We start from the raw sequence: 27,648 nt of genomic DNA, 5'->3' as shown, positions 1-27,648 counted from the left end.
TAAAAAAAAAACCCTAAGTAGTTGAGCCTGAACTTAATAAGATTTCCACACACTTAGGTTTAGATGCTTCTTATGTTTGTAACCAATAGACATTTTGTGGATTGCTGATGATCGAAGACTGAAAGTATGTAGATTAAAGCCCACTGCCAACAAACTGATTGGACCATATCAGTGTGACTTTAGGCGTCGAAAATTATCTTGGATTATCCAGACAAGGCGTCTCCATATTGTGAAATTTCTTCAATCTACTCCTGGAGAAAATAAATAGAGCTACAGATTTGAATAGAGAAGGTACAATCTTCTATAAGAGCGGACAGTTGCTGACTCGCTACTTGGCTCCAACGTTACTGTTGACATTGATAACTTCGAATTGTAGATAATTTCGTCTATCTTGTAACCAATATTAACACAAATAGGACGTCAGCCTCCAAATCCAAAGCAGTATAACTCTTACCAACAGGTGCTACTTCAGACTGAGTAGACAATTGGGAAGTAAAGTACTCTCACGACGAACAAAGGCCAAATTCTGCAAGTCCATCATCATCCCCATCCTGCTAAAGGTGCAGAGACATGGACGATGACAAAATCTGATGAGTCGGCGTTGCGAGTTTTCGGGAGAAAAGTTCTACGAAAGACTTAAAATCTTTCTTAGTTCAACGAATTAGGAGACATCGGCAACGCTGGCTAGGTCATGTTGGAAATCATTTTTAAACTCTAAATCTGTGGTATTGGGGATTTCTCAGTCTGAGGTCAGAACTATAAGAATAGCCAACTTAGATATCAAGTTGTCTTTTTCTAATTGAATTTTCATTGTCTCCTTGTTAGAACGTGGTACTAAATGCTATATAAATTGTTCTATGTTTAGATCTAACTTACATAGGCAAGTAAACACATCTGATCTCAAGAAAAGTTCTGTATTTTAAAAAGAAGTATAGAAGAACTTGGAGTATTATATGGTTAACCATATGGTACCTCAAATCTTGGCCAAACTCTTCATGAGGTGGCTGTAATGGCAAAGTAATTCTCTTTGAGCACAGCAGCTCACAACATCCAGCTGTTCCTACAGGTCAGCTCTACAAATGTCTTCACTTGGCATCTAATTTCGAAGTACATACTAACAGGCATATGTACATAAATATTTCTCTTATACAGGTGTATTATATAACAGTACATAATTGCAATTGATGAGCTCCAACTGTTGCCAAACTAATTGTTTGGCACATTTATGTGGCACCTCCAGTGGTCGCCATATTTCAGCACACACTTTCATATTCGGCAACAATTTCATTACAAGTGTTTGCATAGTATTTTGCATTTCGTAGAACTTTTGTAATTGCACCTACATCAACAATAATTAAATACAATACGATTAGCTGGAATAAAATAATTTACTTCGGTAATAAGCATGTTTGCTCTAAAGGCCGAAAGCTAACTAATTAGAGGCAGAGATGAATTGAGTACTACAGTAGTGCTCATGTATTAAGTTGGACTAAAGATGTTTGAGTACTTATGTATACTATATGTCACCAAATCAGGTGAAATTTCTAGAGAACCGACTCCTGGTAAAAATTTGGTGGGGTTCTTGAGTAATCTCTCCTCTCTTTTCAGAGTTCACAGTTCTGTAGTTTTGAAAATTTTTTTAAGGCATATACGCATACTACGAGTATCTGAAGTACTCGTGCATTTAAACCGAAATGGATAGAACCACTATCTTTGAGTGTTTACGTTATGGAACGGTTTCGGATTTATAACCATCTAGAGAATGTTCCAATATATGGTAATTTGGCTCAGTACTTGTCAATTTTGATCAATTTTGATTTTGGTACCATTATCAGAGAGAAGACGAGAGAACTGACCTACAAATAATACTTTACAAAAGAAGGAAGATTTTAAGAGCTGAATGATTGATACATTACAGTTTACGAAGCAATTCATGAAATCAAGACGATTTCAGTGTATAGTAAATATAATGACGATGACACTGTGCACCGTAGTAATGATGAAATATTTATCAAAAGTCCGTTTCTTTTTGTTTGAATTATTTGAAGTTACATTAATAAATGTAACATGCAAAAAAATTTAAGTTAATAATTCACGTTTTCCTTATATATGAATACACATACTTGTATAACCCATACTTCAGTACCAACAATATGCCATCTTTATCAAGATATCAATCTCATGTTGTGACAGACTTACAGTTACGCACTTACAGTCACTTCTTACGTATTTTTGGAATAAAAAGCCATAAAATGAATATGCTGACTTTTTAATTTGTATAATAACCACAGTGTGTAAATATTACAGCAAATGCTGAAGTAATTAAAAAGCTTCTTGCCTTCTTCAATTCTTATAAGCCAATTATACCGGTTATGCAAGAAAACGTGAGGCAAAGGCAGATGAAAACTTTTTACTTTTAAACTGGGTTAATGCGATAAAAGTGCTAAAATATTGGCTAATGCTGGCAAAAAGTAGTGAAGTAATCAAGTTAAGTATGATGCGTAAGAATTATCACCGCTTTTTAGAGATGTAAAGATTTTGATTTAATGTATTACGACACAATTTGTAAGAATTCATAAATTTATCGTTAGAGTTAGCGGCAATAGCCTTGAGGCTAAGAAGCTTCAATAGGCTAAGTGAATTGCGAAAAGAATGTGCCAATAACTGAAGTTATCGACGAATCTCAGGGAAGTCTTACAACATTCATTTAACCGAGTTCCAGAAAACAACATAGAGTCATAGTAACAGTTATATGCATTATTCTATAAGGCACATTTCCGAAGGTCTTTGGTCTAACCAGTTCAGACTAGTTATTATATCTCTATTAACGTACAATAAATACAAATGAGAAAGTATTTTTTTCAGCAGAGATTGATAGACCGATAAGGACATCAAACGACGCCATACTTTCCCCGCTCTTTTGACATTTCTCCTCAGTAAGGTTTGCAATTTCGTCATGGAAAGATATACGATCCAACAACGAGTCAAAATGTTTAAAATTTCCTACCGAAATTCGAAGTCAGTAGTCTCAACTTTAAGAGCACTACGTCCAATTTATGGTCGTCATAATCATCCTGTCAGATTAGCAATTGAGCGCTTGGTGGAAAAATTTGAATCCACGTATACAGTACAAAATGTTGCCGTACCAGTGAGACAAGTACCCATAGTGTTGAGAATAATACTGCCGCTGGCGCATCAATTAAGTAGGACACAAATCAGTCTTTCACACGTCGTTCTCAAGCGTTGGGTATTTCTGTGACGTCGTTGTGGCGAATTTTGCGAAAAGATCTTGGCCTACATCTTTACAAGATCAAATTGATGCAAGGACGCAGAACTGAAGCCACTTGATCACCGGAATCGTCGTATGTTCGTGAATTAGGCTGAGCAACAATATGAAATGATCATCAAATAATCATCTTCAGCGATGAGGCTCACTTCTGGCTAAATGGCTTCGTCAATATCCAAAAAATGCGTTATTGGTCAGGCAGCAATCCACACGTACTCCATGAGTTACCATTGCTTCCCGAAAAAATTACGGTTTCATTGGACCGTATTTCTTCCGTGATGATCAAGACCGGTACGTTACTGTGACCGGGAATCGCTACCGCTCAATGATAACCGAGTATTTTTGGCCCGAATTTGATGATATCGGCTTGGACAATATGTGGTTCCTATCAGGACGGCCCTACAAGCCACACAGCGAATGTCACAATCAATTTATTGAAATCCAAGTTTCATAAACGGGTTATATCACGAAATGGTCCAGCCAATAGGCCGTCTCGGCCGTGCGATTTGATGCTGTTAAACTATTTCCTGTGAGGCCTCGTAAAGCCTATGGTCTATGCCAGCAAACCAGCGAGGATTGATGAACTTCGTACGAATATCGGACGTGAAATTGCAGCAGTATCGACCGATTTATGCTTGAAAACCGTTGAGTCGTTGAGAATTGGGTTCAGTGTGGAAACGTTATCGTATTGGCCATGCAAAAGAAATCGAGTTCCATACATAATGGCATCGAATGTGCTTTCCCAGGTAGGTAGGTAAGTAGGTAAGCACCTTTGTAGCGCCCTTATAGAAAAACCCTGTATGTATGTCACATACTAATGATCCGACAGCGTTAAATTTATACATTTGCCTTTTAAGGTTAGGGATAACTAAAAATCATATGGATCTAATTTTTGTAGCGCCATCTATGTAATAGGATTTTTAATTTACTTGGTATTTGTATATTAACTTCAAGAAGTAGTAACAACTATGGCCGTACTACATAAATATTTGAGCTTTGAAGACGATAAAGATACATCCAACATAAGCCTATAGATACCCTGTATAATCAGAAGAACCTGTTGAGGATATCCTTCTCAAATATTTAGATATAAGAAGGTTTTAAAGCAAATTTGAGCGAAATTTTTTGCGAAAACTAATGAAAAAAACTTAAATGATTTCACTATGGAGCTCATTGCTGAACGAACTGGGGGCCAATCAACAGAATATAAAGCATTGAAAAAACCAACAATCAGTTGGAAAAGATTTGGTATTCATATTTGGGATCCTCAGGGAATAATTTTGACCGACCATATTGAAAAGAAAATCCCATTTACAGCGATCGTAATACTATGATAGTATATTCTAATGTTATTGGATAGTTTGTACACCAAAATGGCGGTAAAATTACTCCATTTGTAGAACAAAGAGAGTGTTGTTTTATCAATATCAGACAAATCAGTGAAAACGGCATCAAACTTATATGGATAGATCTACGAAATGCTTCTACAACCATAATTTATGTTCGCAGACCTTAAGAGAGTGCTTGTGATGAAATTAAACGACAATGAGGAGGTGATCGAAATACGAAGTATCTAAGGCTCATGATTTTGATGTGTTAGCTGCATTCTGGATAAGATGCTCAAGTAGCTAAAATATTATATATTTCATTGAATTTATTCCAAGACTTGTGCCAGCTTCTTTTACTATGATTTAAATTGAATAAAACAGACATTCAACCAAAGGCACGGAGTTTTAATTTTCACCTTTTCCCATTACGTTTTCAATTTAAAACTCTTTGTTATTTGTATAAGCGAGTAGTGTTTTTCAAAAATTCTGAATGACCATTGAAAATTTGTTGCAACTTACAAATGAAAGCAATTTGATTGAATTTGCAGCAAGTGCATTTATTTTAGTAACTCAACAAAACCCGAAAACCCCGTACCGCCAGCTCCAACTCTCTCATACGGAGCTTTTAGTGAGTTTTATGTTCTCGTTTACTGTTTTGTTTTTGCTTTTGTTGTTGTTTTGTAGATGTGTTTTGTAGCCAAAAGCAATTAACGTAACATAATCCGTCGAAAGCAATGGTGGCAAATACATTGCAGCGCGTAGCCGAACTTACTGCAGTCCAATGCAAGTTGCAAGTTATATATGTGTGCATAGTGCAACAACAAGGTAAGTAGCAAATTTTCAGTATGTTGGTGTCCACTTCCCTGTCAGCAGCGTCGGCAACCAACGCTTTCGCAGCGTGCAACTTGAGTATTTATTGCTGTTATTCTTGTTGTTGCGTCAGTGGTTGCCACATTGGCCACAAAACGAAAGAGAATCGCACATCAGCTCATCAATTGTTTTTAATTGATTTGAAAAACTGCCACAAACAAATACTTTTGCACTTACACACACGTGACCAGCGACAGCTCGCATACCTTTCAACGAGTCCGTAATATGTACATGTTTGGCGTGTATCCCAACCACTGCAGAGTGCCAATGCGGCAACAGTGTACTCATATGCCCCGCAGCTCTGTGCCACCGCCACAAGGGTAGCGGAAATTAGTTTTTCATGTACTTAATAGCGTCAACGGACCTGATTTGCTTGCCAGCGACAGGTGAATATACTATATGTATGTATTTGATTTTTAATTTGTTTGTTGCTGTCGTCAAATTTAGTCCTTTCATTTAATATTTTAGCTTGCAATTTTATTGACATTTCTAATTCGTGGAATAAATAAATTGGCTCTTTGTAAAGAATTCGTATTTCTTGCTCTTGATATTCGTGCGTCCTCTCTTTTACCATTTTCTTAATTCTCGCAAATTACACCGTTTTTTTTTTGGAAATTTGTGGTACGCTACGAACCACATCAATAATCATTCTCAATGCCATTTTGAACAAAGTAGCCGTTAGAAGAAAATTTCCACCAGATTCAGAGAAACTATATATTGGGTAGTCGTACTTTGTCAATAGATGCCGTTGTAGTCGTATATCTCCAGTGCTACCAATCACATTTTGTCATACTAAATGATATTGAAAAGGCTTCATTTAACAAAAAAAAATAAAATTCGCGGAAGTTGAGAAAAAGTTACAGCTGTTCAAAAATGAGTGAAAATTATGAAAAAATTCGCAATATTTTGAAATTTTTGTATACAGGGACCGGCCTTGAGACGGTCAAAAAACGAATCGCAAGCTGTCCTAATGTGATTTGCCGGTATTTTGTCCCACTCACGGACAATTGTTTCTTCAGCATCTCGAGACTGGTGTATTTTTTACTTCGGACCTTGCCCTCCAAAATAGCCCAGAGAGAATAATCCATTGGATTCGCATCTGGTGAATTCGAGAGCCATGTGTGGTCGTAATGAAGTGCGGAACGTTGTTTTTCAGCCATTCTTGGAAGAATGCTACGCAAGACAACAATGAAATTTGTGAAGTTTACGTAAACAATGCTGTAAAAGTTCGTGTACCACAAGAATGGTTCGCACGCTTCTGTTCTGGAAATTTCGATGTGAAAGATCCACTTCGCTTTGGTCGATCTATCGTTGAAAAAGTCGATGAAATTATGCGAAAGATTGACCAGGACCGTCACATAAGCAGCCATGACATCGCTAAGGAACTTAACATTCATCATCAAATGGTTTTGAATCATGTAAGAAAGGCTGCCTACAAAAAGAAGATCGATATTTGGGTACCACATGAATTGTCTGGGAAAAATTTAATGGACGGAATTAACATCGGCGATTCTTTGCTGAAACGAAATGAAATCGAACCATTTCTGAAGCGAATGGTAACAGCGTGGTGAAGCTCAAGAAATGGTCGCAAAGTCAGGATTGATGCCTTGAAAGGTTATGCTGAGTGTTTGGTGGGATTGGAAAAGAATCATCCCAAGGCAGCTCCAGCCTGGTCGAACGATTGATTCTACACGTTACTGTCAACAATTGATGAGATGAAAACAAGCAATCGGAAAAACGGTCAAAATTGATCAACAGACAGGGCTTCGTCTATCATCAGAAAAACGCTAGACCACACACATCTTTGAAGACTCGGAAAAAAACTGGGATAGCTTGGCTGGGAAGTTTTGATGCATCCATCATATAGCCCTGACCTTGCACCATTGGCCTACTATTTGTTTCGGTCAATGCAGAACTCCCTTAACGGAGTAAAGTTGGCTTTAAGAGAAGGCTATTAACAGGTATATCACTAGAAACTGCCAATTATTCTTGGATGTTGGCTTACTATTGGATGTCGAGCCTCCATATGAACTTGGCGAATGCTGGTAAATGTCATCATAACAAAAGAGAGAATAAGGAACGATACCTTGGAACAATGTTATCTGAGCATGGATATTTTAGGAAACATCTATATAAATAGGAAAAGTGGAAGAAACGCTTTGTATATATGATGACGCAGAACACACGATTTTCAGGTGCTACTATTTTGCTATATTTGACATCATGAACACTTTGTTCGGCTCTTTTAATACGACAATATCATAACTGTCATGCTTCAAAAGGAGGAAAACCACCATGAAGTAGTGTCATAGCGTTCTCAGGGTGGGCGACGGTTCCCAGAAGAGAGTTTTTAGTGACATCCAAGAGGTACATCACTTCTGAGACGACTAAATAATGACACGTTTTGGTCTCAAAGTGATGAAAGAGATAATTTCAAACGAAAATTTTCAAAATTATTTGATAAATTTGGAAAACCTAGGTAATATATTGGAAGTATTAAGAAATGCACACTGCACATTTAGATCAAATTGAAATTCGTCCATCGATCTGCAGGTTTTATTGTTACTCGCTCTTATCCTTTTGGCTATATTATGTATTGGGTTCAGACTGCTTTTATACTCTCCTTGTAATCTTTTACATACGACGTTTAGGGCTCGTTTTTTCCTTCGCAAAACTCAGTCCTACCACCGTACAACGAATCGGAGAAATATATTTACCATTTTCATCTTTATAAGAATAAGTTTCTTTGCTGCAGTATTCAGTGGGTCGGTTATCCATTTTCCTGAAAATGATTTTTGATTCTTCAACTTCCAAAGCCTATCTGTAGTAGTTTCTTTATTGGAATATTGGTCTTAAGTATAAGCCACACCATCAACAACTAAATTAATCAATCCTTAATTTAAGTTACATAATTATGCACCTTGAAACAACTCACAGGTAAAAAAACGGGAAACAAATAATAACATAACGTCTTAGAAGCATTCTTCCCATGCTACATGCTGCGCTTATCCTGCCCCACCATCAACGAGTATTAATTGTCCAAAAAGGGAGAACTCAAACAAGTGGCTGACAATCATATCCTAGATATAAGGAAATGAGTAAGCTGGCGGGGGAACAAGAAATGAGTTTGGCCAGAAAATCAACGAAGCGCAGCAACAATTACGGCCACCGGAGTGTTTCACCAAAGGCAACAAAAGCAACAATGTAAGTAAGTAGTAAAATCGTATATGTTTGCTTGTGTACACATGAATATGTTTATTGTAGAGACAAATAGTGTAACTTAAAGGCGCATCCGACACGCTATCCGCACTTGTGTTGCACTTCCCACACCGCACCATTTCCACACCGTATATTAGCACCGGCGGGAGAATAGGGGTGCAACAGCGAAAACTGTGGGAAATTCAAAATATTCTCTGTTAATATGTAATCATAATTGCCACTGGCGCTACAACAACAACTGCAACAACAATCGTTTGAGCTCGATGATATCTATAGTTTGCGCTACTCATCTTCCACTGCCTGCCGCTGAACGGCACGTCAATGTAGAGCGTCAGTGCTGATCCCTCTTTGCGTCCAGCGCGCTGTCGTCTGTCATTATACCTCAGGTTGCACTTGCCACAATTTGCTGCAACCAAACTTATTACAGTATTATTAGATTGTGTGTGAGCGCATGGTGTTTGCCAAGGGCATTCGTCGTCGCTGCTTCTATGAGGGGAGATTATTATTATTGGTGAGCGAGTAGTAGAGTCGCTAGCGTCGTTTGAAGTGGTGCATCGGTGTGTGGGTGCGACGATAAGGGCAGTGAATGTCGGAGAGAATTGCATGGTAAAAGGTGCCACATTACGCTTTCGAACATATGTTGGCGTGCGTGCCGGTGTTTGTGTGTCGTTGATGTGTTAAGTAGTTTGATAATGACGTGAACAACTAATTGAACGATTGCAACTTTTACTTAGTGATAAGTACACTGAGAGAATCAGTTTCTCCAGAGGGAATTGTTCACAAATTGTTCTTCAACAAAGTCAGAGCTTAAAATATACATAATTATGAACAAGAAAAACCCATTAACCTTGATTGCACAGCAGCTATATCACCCTTCAAAAAAACAAAGATTTCATAGACCTTGATTTTAGTCGTCAGTTTATGATCCGATTTGAAAAATGGCTTTAGGGATGGTTATATGTTATAGCTCCGACCAATTAGCAGCCTCTTCGAAAGAAAACGATGTATGCGAAATTTCAGATCGGTATCTCAAAAACTTAGACTGAACTCTGGCAAGTTCGCATATACAGAGGAACAGAAATACGGACAGACAAACAGACGAAATTCGAAAGAAATACATAGATAACAAAAGGCCTAAACCCAACAAATATGGTTTGTGGGATCATATTCTGTGGCCCCAACTAAACCTCGTGAAAGATCATCTCTGCAAACATCAGAGAAATGCGCCCATATTTAGAGTAAGAGTCCAGTGGAGTGGGTTGATATACGGTATACATATAACTAATTCAGAATTAATTCTAGCATTGCAAGATCCGTGAACTAGAAACTCACTACTTTAATTAACAGCGACTAAAACAAACAGATCCTCGATTGAGAACCCTTTTATTGAGAAAAATCGGTCAATCAAGCCAAATATCAAAGCTTTTTGACATCTACCATAGCGACCATATAAAAAAGCAGAACTTGCGGTCGATAAGTGTGGTCTCAGGAGTATAGAAAAGTCTGGAGAGTTAGTCAAATCGGACGGAATCACTTAGATGTTTGCAACTTACGAAGAAGAAGTTAACCCTCTGTCGGTTAAGAGTGCCCTCAGGCATGCATCACGAAATTCAAAACAAATAATAAATAAATAAAAAATTGCATAAAACTTAAAAACAAGCTTGTTGGCAACACTTCAATTGTGAGTGTAGTTTATTTTTGACAGGTTGTCACGCTGCGTTTAAATTTACCGTTATGTTTCGTATGAGCTTTACTAGCGTGCAAAGCTAAAATTAATTTCACAAAAAAAAAAAATTCAAAACAAAAATATATATATTTATTGTTATCGGATTCTATTCAGAATTTTATTGTTGCAAAGGTAAGTAGTTCTTTTTACCTTTTACATACAAGTGAAAGTGAAAAATGAAATAAAGTGTCGGGTGAGAAAACAAAACGGAAGAGTGCCTCAGGGCACTTATAACAGTTTACATGAAAATTTGTGTTTTCTTTTTATTGTTTTTGTTATGTTTTTTTTGCAGTGCCTGCCATTGTTTTGTACCTGAAAATGGATTTTCGAAACCGTAAAAAGATCAAACTGAGCGAAATGACCGATGAGCAAACTTGTGAATTTATGGAATCGGTTGAAACAGGCGAAGAAGCTGATTTTAGTAGCGATGACGATATGAATGATCCGGATTTCGAACCTAATGAAATAAGCCCCGAAGATGAACGGTACATATCGGAGGTAGTTCACCAAATTGATGAAGACGAATCTGCTTTTTTGAATAAAGCGGACAATTTTTCGTTGAACTTGAGTGCAATCAAGGAAGATCTTCCCTCAACTTCGCCAAATGAAGAAGTTGAAGAAGCTTCAGGAGAAGAAGAGCCATCAACTTCAACACCACGTTTGAAGCCACCAAAACGTGCCCGTTCCCCTTTGCCTGAATTTGATTGTAGTGGTCCGTTTATTGTGCCTTCCTCTGGAGGTTTCAGCGGAACAGGTAATATGTCCAGATGCTGTATTCATTTTATTTGTGAATCTAAAATTCCATTTACTCTACGTATTGAAGCAATAACCAAAGATTCGGCTGAGTTTTCCAAAATTATATGGCGAAAACGATCGATGTGTTTGCATGTAAATGAGGTGGCCTTCCGTGGTGACTCAAGCCTACCATCTTCGATCAAAGAGCTTGAAACTCCGATGGAGATATTTCGTTATTTCTTCACTAAGAAAATGGTTGACAAGATTGTTTTAGAATCGAACCGGACAGCTCGCAATGTCGATATCAACTCCAAGTTCATAACATCCGGCGAAGAAATTTACAAATACATTGGCATTCATGTTTACATGAGCATTTACCGCTATCCCAATTTGGAAAGCTATTGGGGCCCAAATGCGTTTCAACCAATAGCAAAAACGATGCCTAAAGCAAGGTTTATGGCGATAAAACAATATTTGTCCTTTCGTGATGAAAACACTAGAGCCAAAAAAGGAGAGCCTGGTTATGATGCGTTGTTCCGTATTAGAACGTTGTCTAATTTTTTAAACACACGGTTCGATTCCGTACCCAAAACAGCCCGATTGTGCGTCGATGAACAAATGTGTGGCACCAAAATATAACATCATCTACGCCAATACATGCCAAACAAACCACACAAGTGGGGCATCAAATTATTCGTGTTATGCGATACAAGCGGATTCGCTTATCGCTTCGAGGTTTATAATGGTGCTGGCGACAATGTGATCTTACCAGGACAACCAGATCTTGGAGCCACGTCGAACGTTGTTGTTCGTTTATCGCAAACTATACCAAACTTCAGGAATCACATTCTGTATTTTGATAATTTTATTACATCGTTGCCGTTGTTGGTATTATTGCGAGCTCGAGGCATATTTAGTTTAGGCACCTTACGAATTCCTCGAATTCCCAACTGTAAGCTTCCAAATGAAAAAGACATAAGAGACGAACTACGAGGCTATTCATGTGAGTATATGGGTACAGCATATGGTGTTGACATAACCACAGTCTTATGGAAAGACAATAAATTAGTACGATTGGCATCAACATACGTCGGCGTTCAACCATTTCAAAGATCCAATACAGATGCAAACAAAAAGCCATCGAAAGCAGCTCGCAACGACAGAAAGGCGAAGAAATATTTGGAAATTGATTGTCCTCAAATAATCAAAGAGTACAATAATCACATGGGCGGTGTTGACTTGATGGACGCTCTGATGGGTCGGTACCACATACGAGCGAAGTCAAAGGATGCAATAACTCGGTTGTTTTACCATTTCATTGACATGGCGATCACGAATGCGTATTTACTACATAAACGGATTTATGCAGAAAAGGTAACTGACTCAAGTCATGAATCAGCCGAACACGAACGGGTTTTGCAGTTACCGCGATTTCGTGAAGCTGTAGCTGCTTCACTGATAACATATCAAGAAAGACGACCCTTTGGTCGTCAAAAAACAGTAACGTCAACAGTAGGAAATATAGAGCCAAGCAATTCGGGCGTTGGCCAAAAGTCAAAACATCCCGTACATGAAGTGCGCTACGATGGTCAAGACCATTTTCCAATTTGGCTTGGCAAAGAAGGCGGAAAAAAATGGTGTAAACTCTGTAAGAAGTCGCAAACACAGTGTGTTTGCTCCAAATGCAATCTTCATTTGTGCTGCACCAACGCAAAAAACTGTTTTTTCAATTATCACAATAAAAATTAATTCTTTTGATTATATTCCGTGTTTGCTTATCTTTGCATCTTTGCTTTATCTTTCTTTTCCAATCTACTACTCTGTCGTGTATACCACATCATATATTTGGCATAAACTGTCATGAGTGCCCTGAGGCACTCTTTACCTTTTCCTTACCTGTCATTCGAAAAAACACGCAAATCACTTGAGGATGGTTTTTTTGAATTACTTTACACTCTAATTATTCTATAAAAAATTCCCACTCGCCTTCTTCCACGCTGAGAGTTTTGAGTGATAGAGGGTTAAGTCTGATACAGTATATAGATTGTGCCACTATTTAGTCTGGCTTAGCAGATGAATGCAATTTATTCCAATAAAGTCGGTTGTCGAAGATTGTCAGTAGCTACAGAGGCTTAAGAGGTAGCCAGTAGCTTTCTTGTAACTAACAGCTCCCCTAGTTTGGCTAGCAAAATTAAGACCCACATTTATTATGATTAAACTAAGATGAAAGAGCATTATTGTTTCGAGGTCTTAGCGTCTAATGTCAACGCTGTTTTCGAAAATAAAGTTTTTAATAAAAAAAAACATATTTTTTACGTACTAGTTATTTTTAGCAGTGTAGCTAATACATCCGTACAACCAATTATTATTATTCTTATAGAATTTTATTTAATGCGCTATCTTTTCTGAAAATCCGAGTATATTACAACAACTTCATAAAAATAAATAATAATTGTATAATTTTCAAATTAACTTCAAAGTACCAGTGAACTGAGTACAAGTGCTCGGAGTCAACTATAAATATACACAAACACATATACATATGTATTTATACTACAAAATGCATTAACCCAGTCGGGAAAATAACTATAAGTGCTAGTAGAAATATGATGTTTGTATCAAAGTTGCTAGTCAATAGTTTCAGAAGATATTTCTAGAATGATGTTTTCTTGAGCCAAATGAGACTTTATAGTAAGAGAGACTCGAAACGAATAGCAGCCGTAGCTTAGAGTGTAAGACCGTGGAGAGTCGATCCGGTGCCGTTCACACCAATTTGGACTGACGTATGGAACGACTTGGCGAATTTTAAGTAGAGATCTTAAATTGAAAGCATACAAAATACAGCGTGTGCAAAACCTGAAGCCGCTCGACCTTCCCACGCGACACTGCTTCACTCTATGGGCTCTCGAAAAGGTCAAAGAAGATCCGACGTTTTCGAGCCAAATTTTGTTCAGCGAAGAGGCTCATTTCTGGCTTAATAGATATGTAAACAAGCAAATTTCCGCATTTTGGACGATGAGCAAGCTAAAGAGATTCAAGAGATCCCATTTTATCCAGAAAAAACAATGGTTTGGTGTGGTTTGTTGTCCGGTGGAATCATCGGTCCATATTTTTTTAAAAATGAAGCTGGTGAGAACGTAACCATCAATGGCGACCATTATCGCGCCATGACAACCGGCTACTTGATGTTTGAAATTGAAGCTTGTGATCTGAGCGACATTTGATTTCAACAAAACGGTGCCCTATCCCACACATCACATCAATCAATGGATTTATTGAGAGAACACTTCGGTGAGCAGATAATTTTATGTTTTGAGACGGCCGTTTGGCCCCCAAGATCCTGAGATATCACACCGTTAGACATTTTTCTGTGGAGATATGTAAAGTCTAAAGTCTAAGCGGACAATCCGGCTTCGATTCAGACTTTGGAGCAAAACATTACGCGTATCATTCGCTAGTACTTAAATGTTTACCTGAGGTAATGGAAAAATAAAGTCAGGGTAGAGTTAACTTGGCTCTTCGGCAAACTTAAGTATAACTGTGATTATGGGAACCTTTGAACAAGTTTATACATTGAAAAAGTCCGACAAGCAAATTCAGTCATACATATATATAAGTAAGTAAGCTTATGAACTACTCCATCTACACTAATTTTTCCCTGCAGGGCACTAAGTAAAGACCGGGAATCAAATACATCCGATAACGATAAGACATAATAAGGGTACTTATTACAAAGGAATAATCTTACGAGCAGCAAATTCCCATCATTATTATTTATAACAGCTTCTTGGGTATTTCCACATGCACAGCGGCTGGAATGGGGAAACGAAGTGCTAAAGGCAAATGCACGACGACATAGCTCATTGTTTACTATGAACACTTGTTCGCCTCCGCGACACCGGAAGGAGTGGCACACCAGCCGCTGTAGGTGGAAGCTATGAACTGCCCACAAATACTTGCGTACGCTGGAAATGATGAGAAGTTACCGAGTTTGCTTGAATTTCTTACGTTTTTCTTTTATTGAATTTTTCATTTCGTTTTATTTTCAGTTATATTCACGCAAGCGTGACGGATGACTTGACTCGCGTACACTTCACTTGACTTTGAACTTTTACGTTTCAATGACTTTTTCGGTGCACTCAAATGTTCGGGCCGGGCAAGGGTGCGTACGTAGCAACAGGCCAACAGCGTAACCACCACCACCAACACCACCGCCGTCGTATTCACTGTCTTGCAGCGGTCAATGTAGTCAGACTTTGCAGTAATGTGTGGTGGTCAGTGGTGGTTACGTCTTGAGCGTCTTGTCTGGCCGGCTTACGGTCTGGCTGCGTGGTTGGTTGATTGTCGCGCCTTTTCGGACTATTTTCTCGCCGTAATGGTCTTATGTTTTTATTGTAATTGCAAATGTTGTTGTAGCCGTTTTTAACCACGTCTTATTACCGCAGCGGCGTTTGTGTAAAATTTATTAAATTGGTAAAAAGCAAATTTTCGATTGGCCTTTGACTGGCGTCCGAACCCACAAATCGTTTGTTGTGGCTGTAAAGTTATTTTGCTTCTCCGCTTTTGCTATCTTCTCTTATACCTTTTTAATAGTTAGGCATTCAAATCAACTTTTCGCCAGACATGTGGTCATTTTCGATTTCAGTTGGGTATGAGGAATTCGCCGCTTTTCGTTGTTTTGTGCATTTCGGTGGTAGGTTCTTCCGAGTTGGTGGCTGCCGTTCAGCTTAATGCGCTTTGGTTTTACCCGCACCTGTTCAGACATCTCTGCTCATCGATGCGCTCGGTGAAGTTCGACATAACAGCGCCCTTCTCGTGGGTATTCCTCGAGCAACCATCATCCATTTTGGTTTCTTCGTCCCCTCATTTCACCGCCCACGTGAGTTGAAAGACTTTTGAAGTTGAAGACATTTGCGTAGTCAAGCGGAAGTTGATTTATTTAACCGTCTTCTGTCGTCGTTTCTTTTCTCTATTTCCTCAGCTATTGTTATGGTGAGAGAATTTTCCACAATACCTCCCGGGCTCCCTAGGTGTCTTTTGTAATACCTATAATTTTGTGAATTTTTCTAGTTTCACTTTAAAGCTCACACAGTGCGCGTTCAATTGTTGGCTCATCGTGCGCAGCATTGCACTTACTAAATTATTGAATCACTGCGGCTTCCGCTCGTTGCGGCTGGATGGCCGGATATGAGGTGTGGTAGTTGTGCGGAATTTGGTGCATAGCGAACGATTTGATTTTCATATGATTTGAATTGCATTCAGTGATTGAGCTAATCGTTGGGAATCGCATGGTTTTCCTTTTGTATTGTGTTCAACAGACGAGTAGGAGCTCAATTGGGTTTTATCTTGGATTTGACTTCACTACTTAGCACAATTAACTGGTCAAATATAGCGTCTATTTAACACTTGGAAATTAGGAAGCTGTTTGGTTTTTTAATATGATATTAAGGACATGTCTATTATAGTTTTTGTGAAGTGAGTAAATTCTGCTGATTCAGGCTGTTTGAACTTCAATTCCCCCAAATTAAGAACTCTATGAGGACTCATTTCTACTTTTATGGTTTCGTTCACTCCAGAACTATACCCATCCTTTGACCATTCGTAACTAGAGGGATCTTATAACTGGTTCAGATCCCATCTTCTCCGGAGAAGTCTACAAGATATACATTGATATGGCTAGGTTGATATGATTTTAGTTCTACCTCGTTATTAATCTTAATATCCAAACCGATATCTATGATACTAATATTAAAATATTTTTCGTCGAAGATAGCCATGCAAAGCGATTCTTAACGAATCCCAATAAAAGGCGTTGAAAGCAGCTTTCATGTTTTTAATGAAAGTAACGAGCAAGAGGATGACTTACCAATTTTTAATGGTTCCATCCTCGAATAGAATTGCTAGAGGGCCTAAGTTTATTCGGAAGAAAAGCGAAAGCTCTGTGAAATAGATTCCTGTCGGTGGCAAAAAGAATGTAAAGGAAGTGTGTTTGTGATGATTGAACGGATGGTTGGATAGGATGGGATGGTAGGATGATACATTGTGGGAGTTCAAAGCCTTAAAAGAACGATACTTAAAAATGAGAGAAAGGTATTTGAAAGCTAGTTGTCATAAGGCTTATTTTAATGTTCACTGTGGGGTTCAGAAGGTGTTATATTGAGACCTTTAACTTAAATTAAAATATTTTCAATGCAGTAGGTAGATTTGAGTTCGATTGTGTCTTTTCTTGTCTTAGGTAGCTCATACGTTGCATTTCATATTTAGGTTAGACGTGTTTAATAATATTAAGATATCGTATTAGTTGGAATACCATAAAATTGTAAAAGTTACTAGATGAACAGCAAAGTAGGAACGAGTCGGATCTCCGCAGTAATCTTGCGCCTTAGCACTAGTATTACGAATCTCACGTGCGCTTAGCAGTCGTTGATTGATAACCAGCTCTTGTGCGACTACTTGATCCTTTTGACTTATGAGTAGAACGTAGGCGTTCTTACTGGACATTGTCCAATAACCATTCATGATAAAGGCTAAAAATTCAGTCGAACGCAAATTATAAAAGTTCTTTATAAGAATGTGAGATGGAAACGACCAGGCATTTTCACCACTGTTGTTTAGTCCTTGCAAGACTGAGGCTGAAACATGTCGGCATTCATATTTTCGGCGAACTAGGAGACTTAGCCGAAACTGACATTGGCCACGTAAATAATGTTTATGATACATTTTTTATAGGAGTTCTACGAGTAAGTACACACAACTCAAGAAAACCGCATTTCCGTCTGCGAATAGCATTTGGATCGCAACACAAACGAATAATTTTTGCAGGGGATGGATATAGGTAATGAAAACTGGGCCTACGACATCGTCAAGTGAAAACGCTTGTCGTCGTTATTATGTGTTTGGTGAAATTGGCAGGCAATCATTACTGGTACCTACGTCCCAATATTTGGGAACTAGGTGTTATGGAAATTAGATGGATTGATGGACATTTATATGTTAGCGGTGTGATCTCCACTAGTCGGAATGCCGAAGATTAGGGTCGCATGAATTATTTAGACGGCGAAGACGTTTGACTGGGAATTGGGGAAGTATTTGTGTGAGTGGTGTGTGTGATATGTGTATGAGCTCCAACCCCTGATCAACAGTCTAGAAATGATGGTGGCTCAAATGGTAATAGTTTCGACTACGAAGTCGGACCGAAGACTTAATTCTGATACCACAGGGAGCAGGAGCCCTTGGAACGTGCTTCACCTTGCTCATGCGGACTGGCTTCTCGGGGAGTATCATGGGGGTTGTGGTGAAAACCCGAATACAGGAAGAACTGATACTTTGTTGCATTGCAACCGTCTCAAACCCTGGGTCTCAAACCTTGCCGAGATGGTTATTGTGCCCAGTCTACACTACCAATTGGTATTGAAAATGCATGGCGTAACAGGACCGTCTAAAGGAGGTAATGACCAGAAGCGGCCAACTTTGAGGAATTGTCTTCATCCAGACAAAGCCTGGTCACACACATCGATAGTGGCGCGACTGAAGATTTGTTGTGAGGTTTTCTTTCAGCCACTATTCGAATCGGACCTGGTACCATGTGACTATAATCTATTATTATCTATAGTGAGTGATTTTGCTGGTGGTAAATTCGCCTCAAGAGCGGCTTGTGAACAACGATTGCTTAGATTCTTTGCCAGTAGGGACTGGGTTTTTATGAGAGTGCCAATATGAAATTAAATTCAAAATGAGATTACCAAACATGCTAACTACGCTAAAAGAAACCTTCAATTTAATGCAAAAATTTATTTATTTTTTCTACACGCTAAATAGTTAACTCTTACTATTAATTATCCTTTAACTTTTAATTATCAGTAAATCGTGGAATAAATACCGAGAGTTGGAGAGGGAAGCAAGACGCATTTGCAGACAAAAAAAGAGAGAGACCGAAATGCATGAGTACGAAAAGCTTGACAAGCTGGCCGATAAAGGAAAGCTAGAAAATTCTACGAAAAGATGCAGTGACACAAGGTTTCAAGGCCGGAGCATACTCTCGAGAATCCCCAGAGTTAATCTAGTGATAGAAATTATGGAGGGAACACTTCTTCACCCTGTTGAATGCCAGTGAAATCATAACACCAGGAGATGGTGAACACGATTTCCCATTCGATGACGATAGGGCAGACTTTCCATTGATCGACCATAAAAAAGTTCGAATAGGACTTATCCGTCTAAAGTACAACAAAGCGGCGGATGGCGTTGGATTGCTGGCTAAGCTATTCAAATATGGCGGCGAAGAACTGATTAGGAGCTTATGTGTAAAATATGGTCTCGAACGAATGCATACTCGGCAAATGGAATTCAAGTGTGGTCTGGTCAATCCACAAAAAGGGAGACCCAAAACCCTACCGTGGGATAAGCTTCCTCAACATCGCATATAAGATTCTATCAAGCGTAAGCCATCCTCAACAAACTCATTGGACCTTATCCGTGTGGTTTTCACCATGATAATCGACATACACCACCTCTTCGACGATTTCAAAGCTGTTTTTTGGCTCCCGTGACACTGTTGACATTTATAACTTTGAATTCTTGGATAATTTCGTTTATCTTGGACACCTGCTATATGGTGCAGAGACATGAACAACATCTGATGAGTCGGAGTTAAGAGTTTTCGGGAAAAAGGTTTTGCAGAAAATATATGGTCCTTTGCTCATTGGCAACGGTGAATACCGCAGTCAATTGAACGAAGAATCTGTACGAGGTATATGACGACATTGACACAGTTTAGCGAATGAAGAGACAGCGGCTATTCTGGCTAGGTTAAGTTGTCCGTATGGATGAAAACATTCCAGCTCTGAAAGTATTCGACGCACTACCCGCCGGGGAAGAAAGAAAGACCTTCCCTTTGGTGGAAAGACAAAGAGGAGGAGAACCAGGCTACACTTGGCGCATAACAGCGAAAAGGAAGAATGTCTGGCGCCCTTTTGTAAGCCCGGCAATTAAAAAGAAGAAAAAGAAACGTTCAATACTAGTTCTTGCTATTAATTATCTTACTTTAAGTTTTTTTATTCATTAGTAAATCCAGTCTTTGAATACCCAAAATATCGTATTAACCCTCTCCCACCATCGTACTATCTTCACAATCGTTAATTATTCATGAAAACTCAATCAAGTTGTTAAAATTCACCAAAATTAAACACCAACATTATAATGAAGTTATACGTCATTAATGACTCAAGACGCCTGTACAATTGACTACCTTTCTAATTACTCGAATTACAGCAAATGGAATTTTTATAGACCCACAAATTTAAAGACCCGTAGCAACTTGCTTATTACACTCGCCATTTGAACACATTTAAGATGCACAGTTGCGAATTGCGGCAATATTTTTCTTGCCATTTGATATCCATTTAATACGAGCATTAAACGCCAAACGACGTTTAAGTGAAAATTCCAGTTGAAATATTTAATGTTGTCCTTCAGACGAGTTTATTGGACGATATACCTTTTTTTCGAGTAGTAAAATTTAAAATCAAGTTTAAGCACCGACATTGATTTACAGCGAAAGAGAAGAGGCTGCAGTGCTGAATTGAGTATGTGTGAGTGACTGATTGAGTGAGTGTGGGTTCGTGAATATCCTGTATTACGGCATTGGCGCACTGCGTGTGGCCATAAACAAGGTGCGTCTCTTGCCAATGTCTCTAGGGGGTAGAGCGGAGCGCGCAAACGGGGAATACTTGGAACGCAAAGTAGTATGTAAGTAACATAAAAAGCTTACCAGCCAGAGGGGGCACTTTTTTATTTTATTTTTTCATTCTTATTTCTATTTTCAATTTCATTTTTATTACCATTTTTTATATGCACATTATATATTTTCTAAGCGCATTTCACATTTGGGGTCAAGAAAAATCCATTAACAGTCAGTAAAGTTAAATAGAATCCATTAGCCATTTTTGGTGTGGTACAAAGCGTAGCGCAGAATACCCATTTGCTCCCTACCGTGAGCGCCAACAAGCACGGTGCTGTGATAAAAGTTGAAAAAAAAAAAACAAATCCTTCAGTTAGAGTACAAGCTCTCTACTTCCTTAGTCAGGGGGGAAAATATGAAGAATGCAATAGGAAATTGAAATCGAAGAATTTGCAAGAAAAGCAGTAAATAAATACATACAAATGTGTAGCTGAAAGAGTGGAAGAGAAGGTGGATGACTGAGAAAAGTAGAGAAGGAGTGGAGTAGTAATTGAATGTAGTGAAAAATGAGAGAATGTGAAGATAATTTTTCTTTAACTATACATTAACGAGATTAAACGCGATTTCTTATTTTCTATTTTGTTGCCATAAGCGTTAAGTTTACTGGAATTAAACGAAGTAAAATCTAAGCTCTCTGAGTGGTAACAACTCGGTAACAAGCGCTTACATGTGTTACGCCTACCTTTATTCAGTGAAACAAAATTGAACTACTCTTTTGAATTCTATGCAGCTGATCTGTTCGCCATGCTTTACGACCTGTGGATCAGCTAAGGTTTTTCGATTTTATGTCCCTTTCCAAATATATGTTCATGTGTCGCTGCGCACATGTGACAGGGTAAAAGCTATTAACCCCTTGTGCCAGCGGGCAGCTAACACACGCTAAATATTTATGATTTTTCTTGCATTGCCTTTGTCCTTCTGGTTAGAAACGAGTTTAGATTTGCCATACAGTGTATAAGTGCTGGAGAAAAAATTTAAAAATAGAACAGTTTTTTATCGCCTTGAAAATTAGTTCTTTTTAAGCATATTCATTAGTTAAACCAGCTTATCAGTCGGGATGACTTCTCTCATATCGAATATTTGAGTTGCAGTATGAGAAAAAATCGCAAAAACCAAGTCTGAGACATCAAAGGGAAATTTTTGACTGAAGTTGACAAGTACTTCTTAAAGTACTTTATGAAAAAAAATCTTGCTTTTGAAATTACGAGTTTCAAACCTCAATTATATCGGAGTGTTCTAGCGTTAGATGTTTGGATATCACGTGAGTTTAGCAAGCTTTAGTCGATGTCTAAAATATTTTCAAATTTGCACTTACTCCTCTATTGTGATAGGCTCAAAGCGATCGATTTATGTGGGTCTTTATGATCAATATGTAGGCATTTTAGCTATCAAAAGGTATCAGCGTTTTAAGCTGCCTAAGTTAGAACCCTATTGACGCTTGAAACAGTATCCAAAAGGTCGGCTTAACCAACCTTACCACCTCACTAACGATAATACGAAAATTTTTGAGCAGAAGGACTTTAATTTGAGGATATTAATATAATGAATTCTTTATAATTGGAACATTCCCGGTTAATTTGAAATTGATTTTTCTCGCTATACGATTAATCGATCATATAATTTCGATAAATTTTAATCGATGTTATTTAACCTCAACACATTTCACATCATTACAAACTTTTTCATAATACGGTTAATCGATTACATAATTTCGATAAATTTAAATCGATATCGATGTAATTTCGATAAAATTTTATCGATATTTTTTTAATTTCAACACAATCCACAAAATAACAAAAACTGATGTTTTTCACCATACGATTAATCGATTATATAAATTCGATCAATTTTAATCGATATTAATTTAATTTCAATTCATTCCACAAAATTACAAAATCGATGTTTTTCGCCATACGATTAATCGATTATATAATTTCGATAAATTTTAATCGATATTACTTTAATTTTAACTCATTCCACAATTGATGTTTCTCATAATATGATTAATCGATTATATAATTTCGATTGTGCAATTTCGATATATTTTAATCGATATTATTTAATTTCAACCCATTTCACCAAATTGATTTTTCTCATAATACGATTAATCTATAATTTCGATAAATTTTAATCGATATTACTTTTATTTCAACTCGTTCCACAAAATTATGAAATTTTGTGTTTGTATTGGTAACTTTTAATCTATATAATTTTTATTCATACCACAAAATATTATTCGGTAGTTTTAAATTAAATTTTTCTCATCATCCGATTAATCGATTAATTAATTTTGATAATTTTTATAAGATATTTATTTAATTTAAATTTTTTCCGCAAAAGTATCAAATTTTATATTTTTTTTAACATTGAATAATCGATAATATATATATATACATATCGATAACTTCTAATCGATACAACATAAATCGATAACAAAAAGGTAAAGCGAGTCTTCTGAAATTAGCAATACTTCCAACAGACATCGCAAATTATTATAGTTTTGTCATTAGAGAAAGAAATCATGGAGAAAACGAACCAAATACTCGTCTAACTGTACTGCAACTCACCAGCGAAAAGTTCTTGAAAGTCTAAGAAATAAGTTTTTTATAGCAAATATGATCGTTTACTGATCTAGAGTTAAACTACGACGACCCTGGACATGGGTTTGAACACATATTCCAATATTAAATTGCCCACAAGCACAACAGAAATAATGCACTTCTCGACACTACTGTGCCTATTTACTCAGTAGAGGTACATACATATGTAACCTTTGCTGTTGCCACTATCGTTTTGCCGCTTAAAGTCATAGCTTTTCGGTTGCTATTGTTGGTTGGCTTTTTCCATTTTGCAACTTGTTGTCGATAATGTCAAATGAGCAAAAGCAAAGGCCAATGGAAAAATGAAAACAATGGCAAATAACAAGCTCACACATACAAATGTATGTATTTTTCGCTATTCGTTTGTTGCGGTTTTGCTGCCCTTTATCGTTGGAGCACACCCAGCCATATGGAATACAAAAAGTAAGCATATAGTGTTGTTCTTAGTTGTTGTAACTACAACTTCAGATATATAACTTTGTATTAGCGCAACAGTGGTATATGTCAAATGTATAGATACATGCACAGACACACATATACATGCATATATTCTATTACTATTATGCAAGGGGGGTATTTGTATAAAATAATATATGTAGATATATTTTTTGTTTTTGTTATTTTTACAACTTCTCTATGTGGGTTGAATTTTAAATGTAATATTTGCTGGTCTTTATATAAAAGCTTATTCGTCTTTCAAACCCTATTAATGTGATCGCGATCATGATCGTGTGATATCGTGATTATATCACTTGCTTGTGTAGTCGCATCATGATACTGTGATCATGTCATTTACTTCCGTGATCATCAAATCATCCTCTCAAAATTACACACTAGAGGTCTCTATGCAATATGTGCAAAAGGTGAATTTTCGAGCGCCTAAAGATATGCTTTTATATTATATATAATCGTTTTATTTAAATAATGTTGCCAGCTGAAATATTTTGTAAACAAAAGTGATCAGAAGTGAAGCATTGGAGATTATTTAGGCTTTATACATTTACTAATACAATGTCTGGCAAATCAAGACCAAAAATGTAAGAAAATAAAAAGCCATGGAATCTCGTGCATATTCTGAACGTGTAGAAGATTCTTACTAAAATAAATTGTTTAATGCGGAAAATCGTGGAACGAACTAAAGATGCTAGCGAAAACAGGAGCAAATGGAAATGCTTTATTGTGGCGCTGGGTTTTATATTAAAGTTTTAGAGTATATACATATGTATACCTGAAAGGTACTGCTTAAGATGAAGGTTCAAAACAAGCTTGAGAGACTTTAGTTTGGAAAGTTGTCAGGAAAGTAAAGGTAGTCCTGAATTAATGTTTAGGTAATATTACTGTGTCGGTAAAAAAGAACGGTTCAGTGATGAAAGAAAATTAATTATATTTGTTAGTCGATTATTGACTTCCCCGAAACATGTAACATTATTCAAATATTGTAGATAAAAAAACATGTTTAGACTTAATCAAGAAGTTTTTAGTTTTGATCATTTAGAAAGAAAATTTAAAGTACAGACCGATATGAGTGCATTCAGGAATAATATTCCTTTAATTCCCATATTAAAGTATTTACTTATGTTTGACCAAATTTATAACGAGAAGTTTTTATTGAAGACCCAAACTAAAAATAATCGATCGCGCTTTATTGTTGACAAGGTTTTATTATTATTTTTCTGACCGAAAAGTGGAGTAATTGCTTTCCGGGTAGAGACATAGCTTTTTAGCGTATTGTTTGACATTTCAACATGGAAAGACTTACGCCTGGACAACGTTTACAAAACGTTCAACTTTATTACCAAAATTCGACTTCTGTAAAGAATGTGCTTCGCTTAACTTATGGTCAACATAATCGGCCTACTGAGCATACTATTCGCAATACCTTCACCCATCTTGGGACCCAGCATTTATTATTGGATAATAGACGAATAGACTACGTGCAACACGCAGCGAAGAAAATATACCAATCTTAGCTGTACACGAAGACCGTGGAGAACCTGACATAACCGACTTGGCGCATTCTACGTCGAGATTTTAAATTGAAAGCGCTCGAGCTTCGCAAGGGACATCGCTTCGCTCTATGGGAAAAGAAGATTCGATGTTTTCAATGGGTTTGTAAATGAGCAACCTTACCGCAATTGAGACGAAGAACAACTTGAAAGGATTGAACTTTCTCTTGTGGAGATATGTAGAGTTTAAAGTCTATGCAGACAATATCGGTTCGGTTCAGTTCTTGGAGGTAACCTCACGCGTACCAGTTACCAGTCGAAATGCTCGAATGAGTCATCGAAAATTAGACTCAACGGATGGAAGATCCGAGACGGTGCAGCGACCAACATTTGAAAGAGGTAATCTTCAAAAAAAATGGCAAATGCAGAGCAAAGTTGCTGTGTTTTTTCTTTAAAGTAGGGAAGCTCCTAATCGCTCTTCATAACCAAGATCGTTGGTTTTGGTTCAATAATGTAGATGTATGAAACACAATGGGTAATACTGGCTAAAAATTTGTATAAAAAATACTAAATAAAGCATACATTTAGGCGCACATATATGCAGCAGTTGAAAAGTGTAGCCAAACTAGCAAGAAGTTAAGCACTTACCTTTATTTCGCTGGCCAAATGATGTGTATAACGGCATTTATATACATATATCTTTATAGCTGCATAAATATGTATGTATATGTGGCGGCATATTGCGTGAATTGCCTGACAACTCGAATTTTATAGCTTTCCTTGGCGGGCCGATAAAATATTCGCTCGCAGCTTTAAGCCGACAATTTCGTGTATACAAATTGCTGGGATTTCAAACTGCAAAAAAGCAAAACATAAGCAACAACATGAAAAATTTAGACATGCAAAAAGGGGTTTTGTAGTTAAATAAAAAGTAACTAAAATGGTGTAGAAATAGTTAAACAAAAAGCAGCAAATAGTTGGACATATGTGCATGTATGAGTATGTAAGTGTATAAGTGTATAAGTTAGAAAACTGGTAGTATGCAAAACAATGAAGTGCAGGAAAGCACATGCACTGAACACACATACATATGTATTTATATGTATGTAATATATGAAAACTCTTCGATACATTGCCAGTAGGAAACATTTTAGCTAAATATAACTAAAAAACTAACTAAATATGTATTGCTTTTTTAGGTAGTTATCAATTAATTTTTATGCAAAATTATAATTTTTATTTTACGCCTCTATTCTAGTTAGCAAATTTATGCTAAAATGAAAGAAAAAAAATTAAAATATTTTTTCCGTTTCACTTTGCTTGCAGGTGCCTACTGGGTAGCTCAACCGCAAAGGTGTTAAAGTACCATAAGTATACACTTCAATGCATGTACAGTTATTCCATTACGCTTCTTTTGCACTGTTTTTTTTTCAAGCTGCTGCTGCTCATAGGCCAACGCGTCATAAATCATAATCGTGATCATCAACAATGCATAAATGTGGCAACCCGACAATGGCCACTTAAGTGCTGTGTATTGCAGTAACTTGAGGAACAAAGCGTGGCAAGCAGCAAAAAGTGGCAGCATAATAAAACTGCTTCAACTGGTAAATTTCTTCATCCTTTGAAGCGGCGCTGCTGAAAGGTGTTACACTATGCTTCAGCGCTTTGCAATAAAAAATGAATTGTGCCACATGCAGCTTAGCAAAGTGGAGCAGGGATAATCTTCTAAAACCGAGTTTTGGTATTTTTTACTTTACTGCAAATACACACACAGCTATATACTAAGGTTGGATCTCCAAGTGAAGATAATTGCTGCGTAGTTTTACTTTTTAAGTTAAAAAGAAATTAATTTTCGAAATTTTGTTTTTTAAGTTTTTTTAAATCGGATTATCGGACAGTTTGTATGGAAGAAGTTGGACTTTAGCTTTGCCAATGATTCGGACCAAGTTAAGAAAACCTCTAGTGAATCTTTATGTCCACCACTTGTACTAAGTGAATCTATAATAATTAAGTTTAATAAAATTTGGTCAGACAAGTTGATTCAAGTCTACAATATTTGAAACGGTATAATTTTAATAATTTATTTTAGAAGCAAGAAAAACGTAATTTTTTAACCCTGTGTTAGTCGATTCGACAGCGGTAAAATAACGATGTTCGTCCAGGCTTGAAACATAACATTCGGAAATCCTAACACGCTTT

At 37.2% G+C, this 27,648-nt stretch overlaps 1 protein-coding gene across 2 annotated transcripts; it reads left to right on the top strand.

The window, feature by feature from the left end:
• Positions 1–10,547: 10,547 nt before the first annotated feature.
• LOC125776527 (piggyBac transposable element-derived protein 1-like) lies at positions 10,548–13,160 on the top strand. 2 transcript variants are annotated; one of them, XM_049449039.1, is made up of 2 exons: positions 10,548–11,183; positions 11,253–13,160. In XM_049449039.1, the coding sequence occupies exon 2, from the start codon at positions 11,822–11,824 to the stop codon at positions 12,911–12,913; it is 1,092 nt and encodes a 363-aa protein (XP_049304996.1). In that variant the 5' UTR covers positions 10,548–11,183; positions 11,253–11,821; the 3' UTR covers positions 12,914–13,160. The 2 variants fall into 2 exon arrangements, with proteins under 2 accessions (XP_049304996.1, XP_049305004.1); XM_049449047.1 differs by having other exon boundaries at positions 11,253–12,706.
• Positions 13,161–27,648: the final 14,488 nt, after the last annotated feature.

Source organism: Bactrocera dorsalis, chromosome 1 (assembly GCF_023373825.1).
Source record: "Bactrocera dorsalis isolate Fly_Bdor chromosome 1, ASM2337382v1, whole genome shotgun sequence".
In the NCBI taxonomy this organism is placed as follows: Eukaryota; Metazoa; Arthropoda; class Insecta; order Diptera; family Tephritidae; genus Bactrocera; species Bactrocera dorsalis.
Note: the sequence above shows the minus strand (reverse complement) of the source record. Positions and strands in the feature narration are given on the sequence as shown.

What these genes read in the sequence shown, in the direction of transcription:
- LOC125776527 (XM_049449039.1), top strand. Translation starts at nt 11,822, where the DNA reads ATGCCAAACAAACCACACAAGTGGGGCATCAAATTATTCGTGTTATGC.